The sequence below is a fragment of the Ursus americanus genome, chromosome 12, assembly GCF_024610735.1.
Source record: "Ursus americanus isolate L20-20 chromosome 12, mUrsAme1.1.p, whole genome shotgun sequence".
NCBI lineage: Eukaryota > Metazoa > Chordata > Mammalia > Carnivora > Ursidae > Ursus > Ursus americanus.
In genome coordinates this window covers 11,577,902-11,595,966 of record NC_142138.1, presented here as the reverse complement: position 1 = coordinate 11,595,966, position 18,065 = coordinate 11,577,902, and the positions used below count along the sequence as shown (strand labels likewise).

The window sequence follows — 18,065 nt, the reverse complement described above, 5'->3', positions numbered from 1 at the left end:
GTTTTGTGTTCAAGGTGTCCACCCTCTTTTCCAGGGCATGTTCATCTGCACTTGCTGTACACGGTCCTAGTGGCCTTTGGGAAGGGGAGGGTGGGGAGGGAAGACAGCCGTCTCCCCTCAAATATGAGGGGGCATTCTAAAATCCACCTTCAGCTTTTTGTCTCACACACACACACTGGTTTGCCAGAAGGTATTTTTCAGGGAGTAGAAAAGGCTCCTGGTGCCATCTTCCACGGAGTCCGCACAGGCCAGTGCGGCCCTGAGGCCTTCCCTGGGCCTAGGCTGGGGGCTCCTGGGGACACCAATTTTCCTGTTTTCAGTTTGGTCTTGTTTTCACCGCCAAGGCAAGGGGGAGCCCTTGGAGGATTTCAGAGTAGCCTCTGGCGTTCTGGAAGGTGGCTGGGTGGGCTGGGCAGACGTGCGGAGACCCAGTCCCAGCCACCGTCCACGCAAGTGGAGCTGGGGCGAGGGAAGCAGTGGGGTGTGCGGGTTTGAACGTTGAAAAAGTCGCACTTTCTGCTTCCCTAGAGCTCCTGGGACCGTGCCCCGGGCCCGCAGGAGGGGAAGGAAACAGTGTGGGAGCCAAATGTGGGCTCAGTACACCTTTACAAGGTCTGACCCTTCCAGATGCAAATTGCCAGTTTCAGATCCTGTCTCTGCCTCTACTTACCTGTGTGGCCATGGGCATTAGTTCCCACCCGTGTCCTGTTTCCTCGTCTATAAACGGGGACGATGGCTTACCTCCCTCAGGGTGTTTGTGGGGTTCAGAAGGGCACCTTGTACCCATAGGAGCAGCGTGGTAGCTGTTAGTGCTCGGGCACTCCTGCTTGGGAGGGGGAGTCTGAAAGGTAGTGACAGGAGTAGCTGGGAGGACCCAGAAACTCGCATCTTGCCCTTCCCTCCTCTTGAACAGGGTTTCTGGGCTCTTCCTCCAGACACCTCTGCACGACTGGGCAGCCGGCACTCAGTCTGGGACTGACCCGCACTCACAGCTCTGAAGGGTTTTGTTCCACGAGCACGGAACCTCTGCCGGCACGGAGCCTCTGCTGCGGGCCCCACGCTGCTGCCTCTGCTCTCCAGGCGGGCGGGAGCCCTACGTGTGGCGGTGCTGGGCTGAAGGGGATCCTGCCTCGCGCCTCACCGTCTCCCCCACCTCTGTTTGCAGGGCAAGAACACCGAGCGCCCCCGCACCCCAGCAACCCCCTCAGGCAGGGCGTTCCTCAAAGCTGGGGACACCCGAGTATTCCTTGTCCCCAGAACCACCCAGCAGGTGCTCAGTTATTCACCGAGGACCTGGACGTTTGTTGGGTAGTCACCCCCGCGTACTGTCCCCTGGGGGCAGGTGCTCAGGCAGGGGGAAGGTGGCCTTCACAGCCTCCTGCTTTGGCAAACAGAGCTCCTGGAGGAGAGAGCAGGGCTCGTTCTGTCGCTCTGCTCCCAGCACGAGGCCGGGCACACGGCAGGTTTTGCTGCGTGTGTCTAGAGGACGTCTGTAGTCCCCAGTCCTGACCTAGCCTCAGGTTCCATCCTGGTCTGGCTGGGGTTGAGGAGACCCATGAGCTGTGTGTTGGAGGGGGTGGGGACAGAGAGCTAGAAGGGGCTGTGCTGCTGTCGAGGGGCTGGACTCGGCACCCCGGGCAGCAAGCCCACCCCGGCGGCAGGCAGCAGGCAGAGCTAGGCACGCAAGTAGGATTTGGGGGAACTGGACACCTCTCTATGGAAAAGGCGGCAGTCATCACATGAGATTTCCAGCTCTTCACACTACACCACCTGGTCTCTGCCTCAGTTCCCCCATCTGTAGGCGGAAGGTAGAAACCGGCACTCCTGGCGGCCTCAGCTTGCAGATCAGTGGCGCTGGCCCGGAGTGCAGCGGGCACCCAGGGCTCAGCTCTGAGATCCACGGGGGCCACATCGAGGCCAGCCACAAGGGCTGTCCTCCCTCAGCGTGCCACCCAGGCCCAACCTGCAACACTGGCCACTCCCAGGGCTGTCCCTGAACTGCAAGGGCACCTGCTGGTGGTGGGCTGGGGTTGTCTGGCGTGGTCGCGGGACTCACAGCCTCCCTCCCACAGGCTCCAGTGGCTGGCTTTGCCCTCCCCCGCCCCCTCCCGCTTCCACTGGTCTCCAAGGGTTTCTGACAGCCCAGCCTGGTTTCAAGCCTCCACCGTCCCAAGCCTAAAAGGTAAGTTGCAAAGTGGCTGGAGGATGAGCCTGGGAACCGGACACACAGGGCCAGAGCGCCACTCGGCCATTCACAAGCTCTAGTGGCTCTAAGGCTGCTCCCAGATCTCTCCTCGGAGGCCCTCCAGCAGGGGTGGCCTAACTGCTTCCCTGGCTAACTGCGTTCAGCCAAGTCCCTCTGGGAGTTGCCCTCCACCCACCTAACCTCCGGTCTCTCCTGCTCTGAGCAACCGTGTGCAGGCCAGCGGGGTCTGCGGAAAGGCTCAGCTCCGCACCCCTGGGCACAGCAGCGCAGCCGCGGAGCACCCGCAGAGCTGGCGCCGGCCGAGGTGCAAACCCACTGAGCTCGGGCGCTCTGGCCGGTACTGCCCCCGCGCTGCCCACAGGGGCTGGTCCTCGAGGTCCTCCCCAAACTCGCCTGCACGTCTCCGAGTGTTTTCCGAGGAAGCTGACCTATACCACCGCTGTGTGACCTGGGGCACCTTATACTACCTGACGTGCCTTATCTTGAGGGCCCAGGCCAGTGCTCGGCACACGGGCGTTCAACCGCTTTCCTGAATGTGGAAATGACACATGAGGCTTAAAGAGGGTGCTGTGTCTAAGGTGCTGGGCCCAGAGCAGGACTTGGATGTGATGTGAACAGAGAGAGGCCAGCCGAACCAGGGACGCACGTGGTCTATTCACCCGGATGCTAGGGAGAAAGCTACGATGAACGTTCTATACTCAGAGTTCATGCAGTCGTTATGAGATGTGCCTGCGATTCAGAGTTCCATGAGACCCCAGCGAGCATCACAGAGCACCCATCCTGCAGCCGACGCTCCACACGCATCACCTACAGTCTGTCTTCCAAACGGTTACGTCACCCTCAAGTTTCAGGTGAAGAAGGTGAAACTTAAAGAACCGAAGATTCTTATCTAAAGGCAGGGTGGGCAGTGGCAGAGCTGGGCTCAAGGCGGGGCAGGTCAGGCTCCAGGGCCTGCACCCGCACGGAGGCCGGCTCCCCACACCCCTCCTGACGGCCCCGCACCAGACCCAGGCCCCAGTCAGCACAAGGCTCTTTATTGGCAGCGAGACCGCGGGCCAGACGCGCACGGACGCTCCGGGCAGGCCCAGTGCAGCCCTGGATACAGGCTCTTCTGCGGGAGCGGGCCAGGGGACTTCAGACCTCAGAATGGTCCTGGGCTCACGCGGCGCCGTGCAAATACAGAGCTAAAAACTTCCTGAATGTCTCTGGCTGGAAACCAGTCGGCCCAACAGGTTCCTGGAAAGAACACAGCCCATTAAGATCCTGCTACTAGGTTTAATGGCAGCAAAGAAAAGGCTGGTTTTATGTAACTCCTAAATGCCAGGATCCTCACTGTCTTCTCCTCTCATGGACCAAAGAGGGGCACCAGAGAAGAGGTGCCCGAGGGGCTAGGCCGGAGGACACGAAGCACCCCAGCACTTTCACCAGACCATGTGCTCGCACCACCCTCATCCCCTCTCCCTCCCCCCTCAACCACAGCCATGAACCAATGGTCTGTTGCCCTCCCCTTTCATTCCCAGGGACAATAATCCCTCACTCCACACACGCTGAGCAGGCCCCGCTGAGCAGGCCCCTTCGCTCTGCACTGGGCCTGTGCCCCGTGCTAGAAACCTGACAGTGGCTTGACTCTGGCTCTGCCCTCGAGGAGCTTACAGCCAGATGTTCCAACCGTGATGATGAAAGCTGACGGGCCTCACAGCAGACGTAGGGAAAAGAGGCTCAGAAAGCAGGGGAGAAGATGGCTCACACACGTTCTCCCATACGTATGAATGGGTCTTAGAGGGCAAGCAGAATGGACCAGAAAGAGAAAGAAAAGGCAGCGGCGTCTGAGAGACGAGTCTATGCGCCCGGGCAGAGGCAGAAGTAGAAGGGCGAGGCTGGAGCCCCGCGCCGGGGCTGGGGCTGGGGGCAGGAGCCCAACTGGAGAGGCACAGAGGAGCCAGCTGACCAGCCGGGATGTGTCTGCCACTAAGTCAGTGTTCTAGAAGGGAGAACCCAGAGACGTGTAGGGGAGAAGGAGGGCAGGATAAGAGCAGAGAGCGCAGAGGTAGCCGGTGCGGCTGCAGGTGACACACAACGGTGTCTGGGGCCAAAGAGAAGGGCCCAGACCAGGAGACGTTTCCAGGGCAGAAACCGCACCAACAGAGGCTGGACAGAGAACTAGGCAGCTGCCACACCGACTCTGTTCAAAGGCCCAGCGCCAGCTCCCTGCAGCACATCTGCTCAGGCCCGTGCGGGACCCAGGACACAGCTAGCCGCAGACCCAGCAGCCCCCTCGCCGCCTCGTCCTCCGGAGTGTATCACTGCCTGACCGCACGTTATGAATTCACACATGGTCAACTGCCCGCTGCACAGACAGCAGGCGGAGACTCTGCCAGGGGAGCACCGTGGCGCGACAGTGGCAAGGCCCGGGAAGAGTCCCACGTCCGCGTGAAGAAATGAATGAAGGTCTCATCCACGGGCCCTACCTCCAAGGAGCTTGGAGCTCGGTTTGGTGGAGGAGAAAAACCTGGAAACGGCAGGACTGTGCTGCGATGGGGGAACACAGGGGCTATGGGGACCCGTCCGAGGCACTGCAGTGAGGCCAGCAGCGGGACGGTGGGTTCTTATGCTAAACCCGGAAGGACAAGGAGAGGATAGCCAGACAAGTAGAAATGGAGGGCGGGGGGAGAAGGAAAAAGCCTCGTATACAACAGCAGCAGCACCTACGAAGGCCCAGGGAAGCGGGGGGCCAGGCAGGGCGCAGGGTGGAAGGCGCCGTTCTAGGCCACAGGCAGGGTGGACGGAGCCCTCCAGCTAGAGACCCTGGGCAGGAAGTCCCTAAAGCCGGGGTTCCACTTGTGAGCACCCCTTCAACTCCACCCCGGGCTCACTCTGGGCACCTGGAGTCCTGGCTGTGGTCCCATCACCAGGCTGCAGACGGCTGGACTTACCACAACCACCTTCTTTTTGATCACTGGGCGACACCAAAAATGCTGATAGAGGAGCTGGTCGGAGTCCACCCAGACCAGATTCTTGACGCCCTCGTCGGAGGCCAGCTCCGTGGTGTTCAGCTGCAGCACCAGGAACTGGAAGACGCGTCCGTCGGTGCCCACGCTCTGCACGACTACCGGCTGCTCCAAAACCTTAGTGTCGTTCTGAGAGGAAAAGGGACAAGTAAACCGAACCAGAAACGGTGGGGTGCAGGGCGGCGCAGGACACGCAGCTTCTCGCCCCGGCCCCTACTATGGATGCCCGCTCCCATTCAAGGCTCTCACGGCGCGGCGACGGAAGCAGGAGCTCAGGGCACCGACCGGGCGAGGCCGGCCTCCCTCCCCCGCCTGGCTCCGCCGGACCCGCGCCTCCTGGTTAACGAGCACAGGACAGCAGTAACCCCGCCGCGGGCGAAGCCGGCCGGCGCAGAGTACCGGACGCCGACGGCAGAGCACGCCGGGGAACCCCGCAAACCCGCGGCAACAGTGACCTCACCTCCAGCAAAGGTTAAGCTGGAGGGTCAGTGACTATATAAGCTCACTCTGTTCTCACCCTACCTGACAGACGAGGAAACCGAGACTGAGCAAGGCTACGCGTGTGTGACGTCACGCAGCTGTGTGGCCCCGGGACGCCCCCGGCCGGCGCCCCGGTCTGCTCAGCTTCCAGCCTGCCTCGCTCCGAAGGGGCTGGCGCCCCGCAACGCCCGGCCCTGCCGCTGTCTCCGGACCTGGGCTTCGCGCTCCCGGGGCGGCTCCGAGAAGGCGGCAGGTCGCCAGGGCGGCCACACCACCGTGTCAGCAGCGGCCTTCACCCCGCGGCGCACGTGCCGACGCTCTCAAGTCGCGCCGCCGGCGCTACAGTCACCGGTCATCTCACGAATCCAGCATCTATTCCCACTTCACGGATGGGGAAACTGAGGCGCGGAGAGGTAGTATAATTTGTCCAAGGCTGCCCATGAGACGTGAGCCAGCATCAGACCCCACGCCAGGAAATCACTGAAACCCCTAGCATCCCGCAGTATCCGACAGGAGTACCCCCTTTCGCTCCCAGGAGCTTCCCAGGGTGGATGAAAAATGACATGTTCGCCGCCCCCCCGCCAGGCTTCGCAACAGTCCAGCTGGGTGATGGCACCCAGTAGGCAGATCCAGTAGGCAGGCCCCGTGAAGCAGACCATCCTTGATCCAAAAATGCTGCCTACGTTCACCCCTCCAGAGCTGAACGTGACATTAGGAAGAGTTAATGTCAGACCTCGGTGTGGGCCACGCCGGGACGGCTGGCCTTGGAAATACCTGTTCTTAGCTGCATGAGAAATAAATAAAAAGAAAAGTACCTCTAAGTGTTAGCTGAGAATTCTGTGTTGACTCTTATCTCCCTCTACAGATCAATAAAACTGCAGGTAGTACGTAAATTTCTCAGCGATTTCACCTTCTACATGGAAGCTCTTCCCGTAATTGCTCAACTTCACATCCCCAGGAATAATCTGTACCTGGAGGGGCGGGGGAGGTCTCCCCTCCTACTCAACTGGGTGGCAATTAGCGGCAGCGTCGCTACCCACGCTCTGCTGGCAACGGCTGGCACCGAAGCTACGAGGAGGCTGCAGACGGTCCCTGGCATGTGACCACGTCTGCTGCTTTCTCCTGCCCCAGAGTTGAGAGGCAGCACGTCTTTTGAAGCTAGAGGGATCAGGGCTCCGTGCTCGCTCCCCCACGTAAAAGCTGTGGGATCTTGGGCAAGGCACCTAATGTTCCAAGGCCTTCATGAGTATGTAGTCAAAGAATGGGAACAAAGCTCACCTCCAAGGACCTGAAGACACAAGAAGGTCACATGAAGATGTAAGAGCTGCCAATCTCTTGGCCGTGTGACACCGGGAAAGGTACAGAGCCTCCCTGAGCCTCAGTGTCTTCAGCTGTAAAACGAGGCTAGGAGCATCTGCCCCAGAGGGTTGCTACAAGGACTGAGCAACGCAGTGGTTCTCAAATCTTAGTGTTGTGGTTTTTTTTTTTTTTTTTAAAGATTTCATTCATTTATTCGACGGAGATAGAGACAGCCAGCGAGAGAGGGAACACAAGCAGGGGGAGTGGGAGAAGCAGGCTCATAGCAGAGGAGCCCGATGTGGGGCTCGATCCCACAACACCAGGATCACGCCCTGAGCCGAAGGCAGACGCTCAACCGCTGTGCCACCCAGGCGCCCCATAGTGTTGTGGTTTTGAACCCCGAGCTGATAGCAGCATCGCCTGCAGGGGTTCTGACAACACTGGTTCCCTGGGCGCCACCCCCAGTTTCTGATGCGGTAGAATCTGTACTCCCCCAAGCTCCAGGCAGACGCTCATGCCGCTAACCCAGGACCATACTTCGAGAAGCGCTGATATGAGGAGCCCTAACTGTCTGGCATGTAGCCAACGCTCAAGACAGGCAAGGTCCACTCCACCCCCATCTCGTTCACCCAGCCACACCTCTCCAGCCCCACCTAGCTCCTAGACCACGCAGGATGGGCAACAGCGGCAACAACATCGCGAGGGCCTCAGACCTGGGAGCCGGCAGCTCTCAGCACTCCGCCAACACACACACACACACACACACACACACACACACACACACACACACACACACACCGGGAGCCGGTGTCCCAGGCCTGCTCGGGGAATCCCATACTGCCATTCCCTACTCCCTCCCTGGAGGCCTTTGCTCCCAGGCCAGGCTTTCCCCCATTTTGCGGATAGCTCTGTGGGACCACCACCCAGCCTGCATCCTACCCCATCCAGGTCCTTGAGACCTCTCTCAGAATCAAGGCGCCGTCACCAAGTGGTATCTTAGTCCCCGAAGCCATCCTGACTGGGCGGACAGGTCCGCATCCTCGCTCCTGCTTCACCCCCTCCTGCCCACGCAGCCTCGTGCTCCGGTTCTGCTCTCACAGAACCGAGGGGGTGTCCCAGAGCACGGACAACTAAAGCCTTGGGAGCCGGGCACACCTAGTTCTGACTCTCTCTCCCCCAGTCGCTGCCATGTCATGCTGGACAAGCTGCTTAGCCTTCCTGCGGTTCAGGGACATAGCTGGAAAATGGGGATGATAAAGAAACCCTGTGGGCTATTCTGATGACTAAATGAGGTGTCTTACGTAAAAGACAGGCGGGCGCACAGGAGGCCCCCAGCAGACGTTAGTTTACCTCCGTAGGGTGAGTGGAAGTACCTGTCCCCAGAACTCCTCAGTCGAGCAAGGACTCCCCGTTACCTCCCTTCTTTCTTTGAGCAGCGTAAGGCAGGAGGCCAACACCACGCAAAGCAGCCCGGTGGTCTCCACATACATACCCCGTAGAGGCGCCGGGCCTGAGCCAGGGCATTGCCAAAGGCAAACAGGATCATCTTGGCCCGCAGCTGGTCTGGTTGAAAGCGGTGTGGTCGTAAATTGGCTGTCTCCAGGAGATACAGGGTGTGGGGATAGGGGTAAGGATAACCCTCCTGGAATCCTGCAAGATACATAATCATGTGGAGGAACGGAAAGGATTATCAGCCTGTCCCAAAGCCTCTGGAAAGTCACCTCACCTTGGCTCAGTGCCAGGCACCACAGAGACTCCGTAAAGGCAGATGTTGTCACTATGGCTCGGGGGACGGCAAACCAGCCTGCCAGCCGCATCGCCCCTCCCCCCGCCTGTTTTATAAAGGTTTGACTGGAGCACAGCCATGCCCGTCACTTACACAATGTCTACGGAGTAGCTGTCCCAGAGCCCACATGTGGCCTGCAAACCTGAAATATTTACTATTTGGCTCTTACTGAAAATGTTGTCAACCTGTGCCGGGTGATTCTGGCGTGCTAGCTCTAACTCCACCCCTTTCTCGCTCATTCAAGCACAGAGGCAACAGTGATGTTAGAAGGAAACCTGAAAACTACAGTAATTATTTTTTTCAAAGCCAATCATTTGCAAAATCCCATACTTTATTATTAGCAATAAATGACCTGCCTCATCCCTCACAAGTGATCGGCACTGAGGGTCAGAGCTGAGCCCCAGCTCATCCCAGCCACAACCCTGCCGTGCCATCGTTCTCAACCCCTGCACGGCTAGGAGGAAACCCTTGGTAGGCTGGCAGCTTCCAGAATGAGTCACCTGGAGTAGTGAAAGTGGGTGACAAGGAGGAAAGAGCTGGGGAAACATGGGCTCTGAAAATCCCAGAGGCAAGCACTACTTGAAAGACACCCTCCCGTGGGCCTCTGGCTTCACTTCTGCTGCTCAGCACTCCCCGTGCGTCCAGCCTGACACGGGCGCCAAGGACAGACGGGCCAGGAGCAGAGGCCAAGCGCAGCCCGTCACTGCCTTTGAGGGGTTCGGTCTGGAGGGGAACACACGGAGGGACATGTGAAGATCCGGGTTGGGTGAGTTGGGGGCTGGGGAAGGACAGAGGAAAGGCCCCTGATGACAAGGGAAGACCCCAGAGCATTTCTGGGAAGAAGTGATTCCGAAGATGAACTGGGACAGATGAAGTACTAAGGGGAAGACACAACGAGGTGGATGGCCATGAAACCCAGGCAGAGGGACAAGGACGTGCCAGAGCCTGTGCTGAGAGAGGGCACGAGGGTTATGTGCAGCTGGACTACCGGGGGCGGGGGGGTCTACAGGCAGACCAAGGTGAGGCTGGAGAGGGGTCCGAGAGCAGACCTGCAGGCCCTCAGGAGTTCCACCTGTACCCGACAGGCACTGGGGAGTGCGCACGGAGGCGTGGAGGGGAGGGACGGAATCGTGTTTCAGAAGGGTGCCTCTGGAACCGGGAACCAGATGGACCGAGAGAAAACAGCCCAATAAGGTTGGCCAGCTAGCTGGGAGGTTGGCAACCGGCTGGGCCTGCTGGAGGCTGCTGCCGTGGAGATGAGGCGGTTAGAAGGACAACTCCTAGGGGCGGACTGGAGGGCGGGAGCCGTGGGCCTGCCTGGCCCAATGCTCTAATTTCTTTCTTTACTTTTTTTTTTTTTTTTAAGACTTTATTCATTTATTTGATAGAGATAGACACAGCGAGAGAGGGAACACAAGCAGGGGGAGTGGGAGAGGAAGAGGAAGCCCGATGTGGGGCTTCATCCCAGGACCCTGGGATCACGCCCTGGGCCGAAGGCAGACGCTTAACGACCTAGCCACCCAGGCGCCCGTGATGCTCTACTTTCTGTCGTGGCAGCCGGGGAGATGGTGGTGCCTTATTCGATGGAGTTTAGATAATAGCCCCATTCAAGGCCTGTGGGGCTTCCTCAGTCCTAGCAGGAGGTTGGCCAGTGTTTACAGGGTGCACAGAAAGAGGGGTGTCTTTCAAGGGACCTGTGAATAAAGGAAACACTTGGCACCCGGCCCAGAGCCCCTCAGGCACCCGTGACAACTGTGATGTAGCAGAGTTACCTCTCGGGGGTCAAAAGCAAAGTGGGGCTAGGCTGCTACATGGCTCTAAGGAGAAAACGCGTGTGACGTGCAGAGCACACGCTCAGTAAGTATTCGATATACTCCTTCCCTTCAGAAAAAGCGCGTCCCTCATCTTCACGCAGCCTGGCTGTGCCACTTACCTGTGTTGTCTTCCACATCATAAACGTTGCATTCCTGAAGATCAATAGTGGGAGATATGGGATAGAAGGTCTCAAGAACATGACTCTTAGTAGCTTCGACCTCCTCTCTGGAGGCGATGGCGGGCAACGGATCCTTGGTGTTCAGTCGGGCTCCACTGGAACCATGGACCTGAAGGAGAAAAGACCCTAAAAGGGGAGAAAGATGATTAGTCTACCCTGGTCTAAAGCCTTACCTCAGCTCAGCCAAGCCGAGCCTTCATCCTGCCATGCTCAAGTCTTACTGCTTTCCTAGCTGACCAGCCTGCTCACAGAAAACAAAACTTTGGTCGAGATGTTGAGAAAGGGACCAACCAATGCGCTCTTCTTCCTGTGTTCCCTTGCCAATGAGTCCTGAGGCTGCCTGGCAGTCTCTGTGGGTTCAGAGCTGCCCCCCACAGAGCTTCCCAAGCACCTGCTCTATGCTGGGGACCCAGAAATGAGTAAGAGTTACCCTTTGTTCTCAAGAAGCTTCCTAGGTAGTAAGTGCATAGAAAGTATAAACCATACTCAGAGACAGCAGAAGTGGGGAAAACTGACCTCCTCTGGGAGGCCTGGAAAGCTTCCTGAAAGTGGTGTGCCTTCAAACTAGTTTCTGAAGGATGGATAAGAGCAGAGTTTCTTAACTTTGGCACTATTCTCATTTTGGACTGGATAATTCTTTGGTGAGGGAAACTGTCCTGTGTACTGCAGAGGTTGGCCGCATCCCTGCCCCTACCCACCAGATGCCAGAACTCCCCTCGTTCAAGTCATGACAATCAAAAATGTCTCCAGACCTTGCCAAATCTCCCTTAGGGGGCAAAACTGCCCTTGGTTGGTTAACAGTTTGCCCAGGCAAGAAAAGGGAAGCAAAAACATTTTAGTTCAGGAGGGGGAACGTGTGCAAAGGCACGGAGGTGTGCTCCCCCGCCGCAGGGTCTAGGGAGACAAACCCAGGGGACTAGAGCAGAATGTGGTGGGGAAGGAAGGGGGGATGGAGGGAGGGAGGCAGGAGACTAGAGGCTAAGGAGAAAGGCTCTTAAACTCAGGAAAGGGGCCAGGTTGTCCTCAACAACCGACACTGAGGGAAAATCAGGCCAGTCAGAAAGCCTCACCTAAGACAGACCAGCGTACTTGCTACACAGACCTAAGTTATGCGGAAACACACTCACGCCCGACACATCAGCAAAGCTGCCACTGTGAGCGTGCGCACATGCCCCTCACAGAGGTCCCCCCAGGAGGCTGCATGCCACCAGGCACAATGTGCCTGAAAGGCTCCCTGTGAATGGCCTCCTGAAGATTCTCCATGGAGGCAAATCTTCCTCTGAAGGTGCTTTGGGTGTTTAGAAATCGTCAAGTCACAACGCGATGGTAACGGATCAAGGGTGACGGTCTTCTACATGTAAAAGCTGGTTTGGTCAGCAGCACGGTCACACAATTAGCATGTGGTCTCCCTCACTGGGTGTGCAAAGCAGCGATACTCCATCTGCGGATGGATAAACTCTGAGCCGCTTGTTAAAATACGTTATACCCACACCTCGAGAATAGTTTTCTAAAGTATTTCCTGTTTCCTCACATATAATCTGCAAGGAAGATAAATGTGCCTGGACCTCTCCTAACCTTGGGTTTTACATTTTCCCCACAGACCACTCTAGTGTGGTTTCCAATTCAATTCCCTCCACATCCCTCCTCCAGTGACAGCTCCAAATGGGGCAGTTTAATTAGAGGGAATAGTTGATGATGGGCCAACAAGTACTACTCTATTAATGAGGTTCACTAATTTCCTTAGTGGTGCCATTACCTCTGCAGAGCTGACTCCTTGCCAGGAAGTCCATACTCAAAAGGGGCAAGCTGGAGAAACCTGACCAAGCAGATGCCCTGAAAATCCCAAATCATTCCACAGCCGGTTTCCCTGCTCCAGGATTCCGGCAGTCAGAACACTGGTGTGCGTGGAACATCCTGCTGGAAACCCCTCAGGGTGGTAATCACCCACCCGTCCCTCAGTCAGCACTCCTCACGTGCCATGAACTGTTAGGCGCCAAGCACAAAAATGAGTGAGACACGGTCCCGGCTGTCAGGAGTTTAGTTTAGCGGGGCAGACAGAGAAGATATTAGAAAATTCCGATACAGTACAACATGTGCTCTAATAAAAATAGGCACGGTGGGCATTAGGAGCCCAGAAGTGCACTAGCTAATGTCTGCGTTCACACAGGAAGGGGGCTGGAGCCGAGCCTTGCAGACAAGCAGAATTTAGCCGAATGAAGAAAGTAGAAAAAAGCATTCCAGACAGAGCGCACAGCACAGTGCAAAAGGTATAAAAGCTTGATGCCAAAAAGCTGCAAGTGGCTAAAGTGTAAATTTGGCCTGGGGGGTACGGTGGGGGTGGGGGTAGTAAGAAGGAGAGAAGACCAGAAAGACCAGCTGGTGGCCAAATCAATGGGTTGGATCCGATGATAAATGGTTTAAGTTCCTGGGAGGCAGTGAAGGATCTGAAACAGGGGAGGGAAGTGCACTTTAGAAAAATCACTCTAGCAGCTACGTGGAAAATGGATTTGGAAAAGGAGAAAAGCATGAATGGGGTAAGAAGGCTCTTATAATCGAGTATGAGCTTTGTGAAGGCAGAGACTGCCTGCACTCTATTACTTCTTACCTTCAACATTTAGGCACTCGTGGGCACTCAATACAGCTGAATTAAGTTATGGGAAGAAGTGATTAAAAACAAAAAGGACCGAGGAGCACCTGGGGCTCAGTTGGTTAAGTGTCCTAGTCTTGATTTCAGCTCAGGTCATGTCAGGGTTGTGAGATTAAGCCCCATGTCGAGCTCCGCGCTAGGTATGGAGCCCGCTTAAGATTCTCTCTTTCCCTCTCCCTTTGCCCCTCCCGCCTCACCCTTAAAAAAAAAAAAAAAAAAAAAGACTGGTCTGTGGCTAATGATAGGAGGATGTGTCTGAGCCTACAAAAGTGGTCTGTGAAGGATGGAAATGAGCACAGGTATGGACATGGTGGTGGTGAGCTGGTAGTGGGGCTAAGAGTAAAAAGATAAAAAACAGACCAGGATAACCTACCTCGATTCCAGGCGGTGGATAACATGTAGTTTTTGGCATAGATCCGCCTGGCCAGAGAGGGATGCTTGAGAATCTGGGATCTACACAGCTGTATCAGACTGTCCACAATGACTGGGCTTGGAGGAAAGAAGAGATTTGGACATGTAAAGCAAAAGGCTGACTCTAAGATCCATGGACTAGAAATGTTACTGACTTGGGGGAAACGTACCAGTAGGCCTCTCTCTTGGGGGTGTCTTCAGTGGAGTGCCAGAGACGGGCATGAGAGATCACGTTCAGAAGACGTTCGTCTTGGTTCTCCAAGCAGTTCTTTGGATCAGCAACAAGGCTCAGCACTTTCTCAGGAAGGCCTTCTATTAACTTGGCCTTGGTAAGCCAGAGGGCCTGCTTCACACCTTTGGGGTAATCAATCACAAAAACCAAAAACAAACCAAAAAAAAAGACAATTCAGTAAGAGTTGCTTAAGCCTGCCAACAGCATCTTGGGGAAAGGCCTGCTTTGAGAGAGACAGGATTTGTGCTGTGACATCTGAGGAGTCAGAACCAAAATAAGAGTGGACGCTAGGACAGCCAGATTTCAACTCGACTGCAGGAATGGCTGTCGACCTGAGGATGGCCAGCAGCTGGCCGAGGTAGTGAGCGCCTGCACCGGAGGGATTCAAACAGCAGCAAAGACGGCTGGGATCGTAAGGCTGAATCTTGGGGCAAAGGGTCCATCTGTTGCCTGCAAGATTCAGACAGACTCCAGACTAGAGGACTAGATCAATGGATGCCAGCATTTCAAATCCTAGATCCGTTTATTAACCCACATCCCAGTCCCTGACTGTAAAAAGCCCATGTTTACCAAACAGACCCATTAGGTGTGGGCCAAGGATTGAGCCCATACTGCTGTATCAAGAGAAAACAGCTTTTGAGTAACTTACTGAAATAACTTATGAATCATGAATAACGTGAGGGGCTTCGAGGGGCCCCGAGTTTGGGAGCACTTAAACAGATAAACTTTCATATCTCACCCAACCCTGAGCTTCTATACTGAGCTATCTTTAAGCAGATTTTTGTATGTAGAAGTCCTGTGAAATGTACTGCTGTATTCGTCAAAGGATCACATGTTCTATTTATCACACAGGATCCTCCGTGGCCTTGGTACCACAAGGCTGGGCTTTTCCTGGGGTAGTACGCTTTTGTCTTATGGACACGGTGAGCTACGTAACTGAAAATGCTCTTCCCTATACCAGGGGTCAACAAACCTTAAAGGGCCAGGTAATAAATATTTTCAGCTTCTGAGCCATACATTCTGTCACTACTACTCATCTCTGCCACGGCAGCAATGAAAGCAGCCAGGGACTACAAGTAAACAAGTGGGTGTGGCTGTGTTCTAAAACTATTTACAGAAACAGGCAACTGGCCTGGTCAGCTGACCCCGGCTCTCTACTTGGCTGAGAGCCAAGTCTGGGGGTCCCATTTAGCAAGCGGAACCTCACAAAATGGATTTTTTGTATTCACCTCACTGCTTTATTTCGCCTTTGTGTAGATTCCCTCACCTCTATGTTTTTAATTTAATTTGGCTGTGCTGTAAAATTTCTGTGAGATGCCTGAAATATTTTTGGGGAAAAGATGGAATATAAATAAACAAAATTAGATTGGATTCAGATTGCTTCATTTTTAAACATTAAGGAATGAAGCTACTGTCAGTGGGATGGGTGTGACGCCAAGCAGAAGTCCCTTGCTTCACCTTCCCCAAATCTGGCTTCCCTGAGGGAAAAACCAGCCTCACCCCAGGAACCTAAATTCTGCACCAAACCCACATACCAGTCCCCTGCCCTCAGGACAAAGGTAATACTACGTTCTTGTCCATGACTGTAGTCACAAATTAACAGCGGGCTGGTGACTGCTTTGGTTAGCAGGCTACTCTCAGCAGGGCAAACACCACTGTTTGAGACCTATCTTCATTGGTAAAGCTACGCCTGGGATTAAACAGAGCCTAGGATACTTTGGGGGAGACACTCTCAATTTCCTTGGTGCTAATAAATGAAATGCTATGAGGGCAATCAGACGTTTCACTTTGAGGCTTGTAGGACATGAGAAATACAAACATTTTGGGGCGCCTGGGTGGCACAGCGGTTAGGCGTCTGCCTTCGGCTCAGGGCGTGATCCCGGCGTTATGGGATCGAGCCCCACATCAGGCTCCTCTGCTATGAGCCTGCTTCTTCCTCTCCCACTCCCCCTGCTTGTGTTCCCTCTCTCGCTGGCTGTCTCTATCCTGTCGAATAAATAAATAAAATCTTTAAAAAAAAAAAAAAAAAGAAATACAAACATTTAGAAATGTAACTTCCGGATTTTATGGTGCAGCAGGAAAAACCCTGGACTGGAGTCAGATAACCTGAATTTTAGTTCTGACATCGTCATTATTCCTTAAATTTGACAGTGAATTAAAAAAATGAGATTTTGTGGCTCACTAGTATATGAATAATATGTAATCATTAGAGCTGCCATTTACTGAGCACCACCAACTACCCTGTGCCAGGAACTTTATCTACAAATCGGATGGGATTTTATGCAATTGAGGATGAAATTCAGAGACTAAAGAATTTGTTTCAAGTCACATACCCTGTAAGTGATGGTGGAGTCTGTCCACCCTAAAGCCTGGAAATTATACCAGGGTCATTCAAGGCTGGGGCGCCTGGCTAGCTCAGCTGGTAGAGCACGGGACTCTTAATCTCAGGGTCGTGAGTTCAAGCACCATGCTGGGTGTGGAGCCTAATTAAATTTAAAAAAAAAGGGGGGGGGATGCCAAGTCTTGTGAGGTCCATTACGATACCCTGGTAGGGCAATGGGAATGTTTAGATGCTGGAAATTCAGCTTTCAGGAATGGGTTTGAGCAGCTTAAGAGGCTGGCCAGTTAAGTGTTTTTCAAATCTAGGATTTATTCTTTGGTTTAGTCCCCAAATCCTGCCAGGTCTCTTTCTTTCCTGATCAGTCCTTGGCAAATACTGCTTCCACTGACTGACCTTGACCATTTTGTGTTTTCAGAACCTGCCCTATCCCCAAAGTGACTTGGGGACTAAGGAAGAACAGTTAAGAACAGGGAAAGGGACTCTCAATAAACAAGCCCCCCCCATGGACTCTAAAATAATTTCTGCTCTAGACACACAGACTGGTTTCATTTGGCTCAGTCATCTTAATCTGTTCCTAGTGAAAGGGGAGCAGAAATAGGCTAGATAGATGGCTTTTAGGTCCAGAACCCTTCCTTGAAAACATCTCAGCTCTGACCTCTGACAGAGGACATTGACCTAGGAAACCAGAAAGGTAGCCCTGGCTTCACTATTAACCCAGAGCACGTGTGTGGGCAAATCAGGTCCCTCTCTGTCACATTCGCCAATCCTGTGAAATGAGGCCATAGGCCAGGAGATTAAGCATGATTTCTGCTGTCTCTTTCCACTATAAACTTCCTCCATCTAATTATTCAATGTACAGTTACATCTCCAGGGTGTTAAGAGCTGGGAGGGTCAATGTGGACCATCTAGTCAAAACCAATGGAGGCTCCAGAAATTTCATCCACTTGCCCCAAATCACAGAGTTGGATGGAGGCAGGGCTAGGCCAGAAACCAGGTCTTCCCACGTCGCCACTCAACCTAAAACTGCCTCACACAAGCACAGCACTTCTCATCCCACTTAATTCTGAAACCCTCGGAAGACGTAATCACTACCCACTTCGCAGACGAAGAAACCAAGACCCACAAAGTTTCAAGGCCATGGAGGACTGGGGTCAGTGCTGGGCGGAGGAACGAGGTCCCCTCCTGCCCGTCCTAGGGCCTCACCCTCGAGGAGGCGGCAACGCTGGTGGAAGACGTAGCAGGCCTGATCCTTGTACAGCGGCTGCTCATGAACCGGGATCGGGCGGCGGAACTTTGGGTGCGTCCAACCGGGATCCCAGGGCGGGAACACCGGCCGCGCCAGCCCTGGCATGAAGTGCATCTTCCCCGCGTACGTGATGGGCTCCAGTCCAGGGATCTCGTACACCCTGTCCAGGGGACGAGGCTCGGGCTTCCGCGTGGAGCGCACGCCCCACTCGTACGCCCCGCGTCTCGGAGCCCCACAGGCCCCAAGACCGAGCCGCCCTGGGCGAACCAGTGCCCGCCTCGCGGGCCCCGACGCCAACGCCATACCAACTGGGTCCCCCTCAAGAGATCCACCTGGACGCCGCCATGTTCCCGCGCGCAAGGCCTGCTGGAAGTGAAAGGGGCTGGGCGCCAAGGCTCGTTTTATGAGTGGCAGCC

General features: G+C 55.0%; 1 protein-coding gene across 1 annotated transcript; it reads right to left on the bottom strand.

Moving 5' to 3' along the window:
- Positions 1-3,224: 3,224 nt before the first annotated feature.
- MRPL37 (mitochondrial ribosomal protein L37) lies at positions 3,225-18,011 on the bottom strand. Its single transcript, XM_045799480.2, has 7 exons — positions 17,607-18,011; positions 14,001-14,184; positions 13,793-13,908; positions 10,713-10,898; positions 8,486-8,643; positions 5,140-5,343; positions 3,225-3,442 (listed from the first exon to the last, which is right to left on the bottom strand). Exons 1-7 carry the CDS (start codon positions 17,950-17,952, stop codon positions 3,365-3,367), a joined length of 1,272 nt encoding a protein of 423 aa, XP_045655436.2. The 5' UTR covers positions 17,953-18,011; the 3' UTR covers positions 3,225-3,364.
- Between the last annotated feature and the right edge of the window lie 54 nt (positions 18,012-18,065).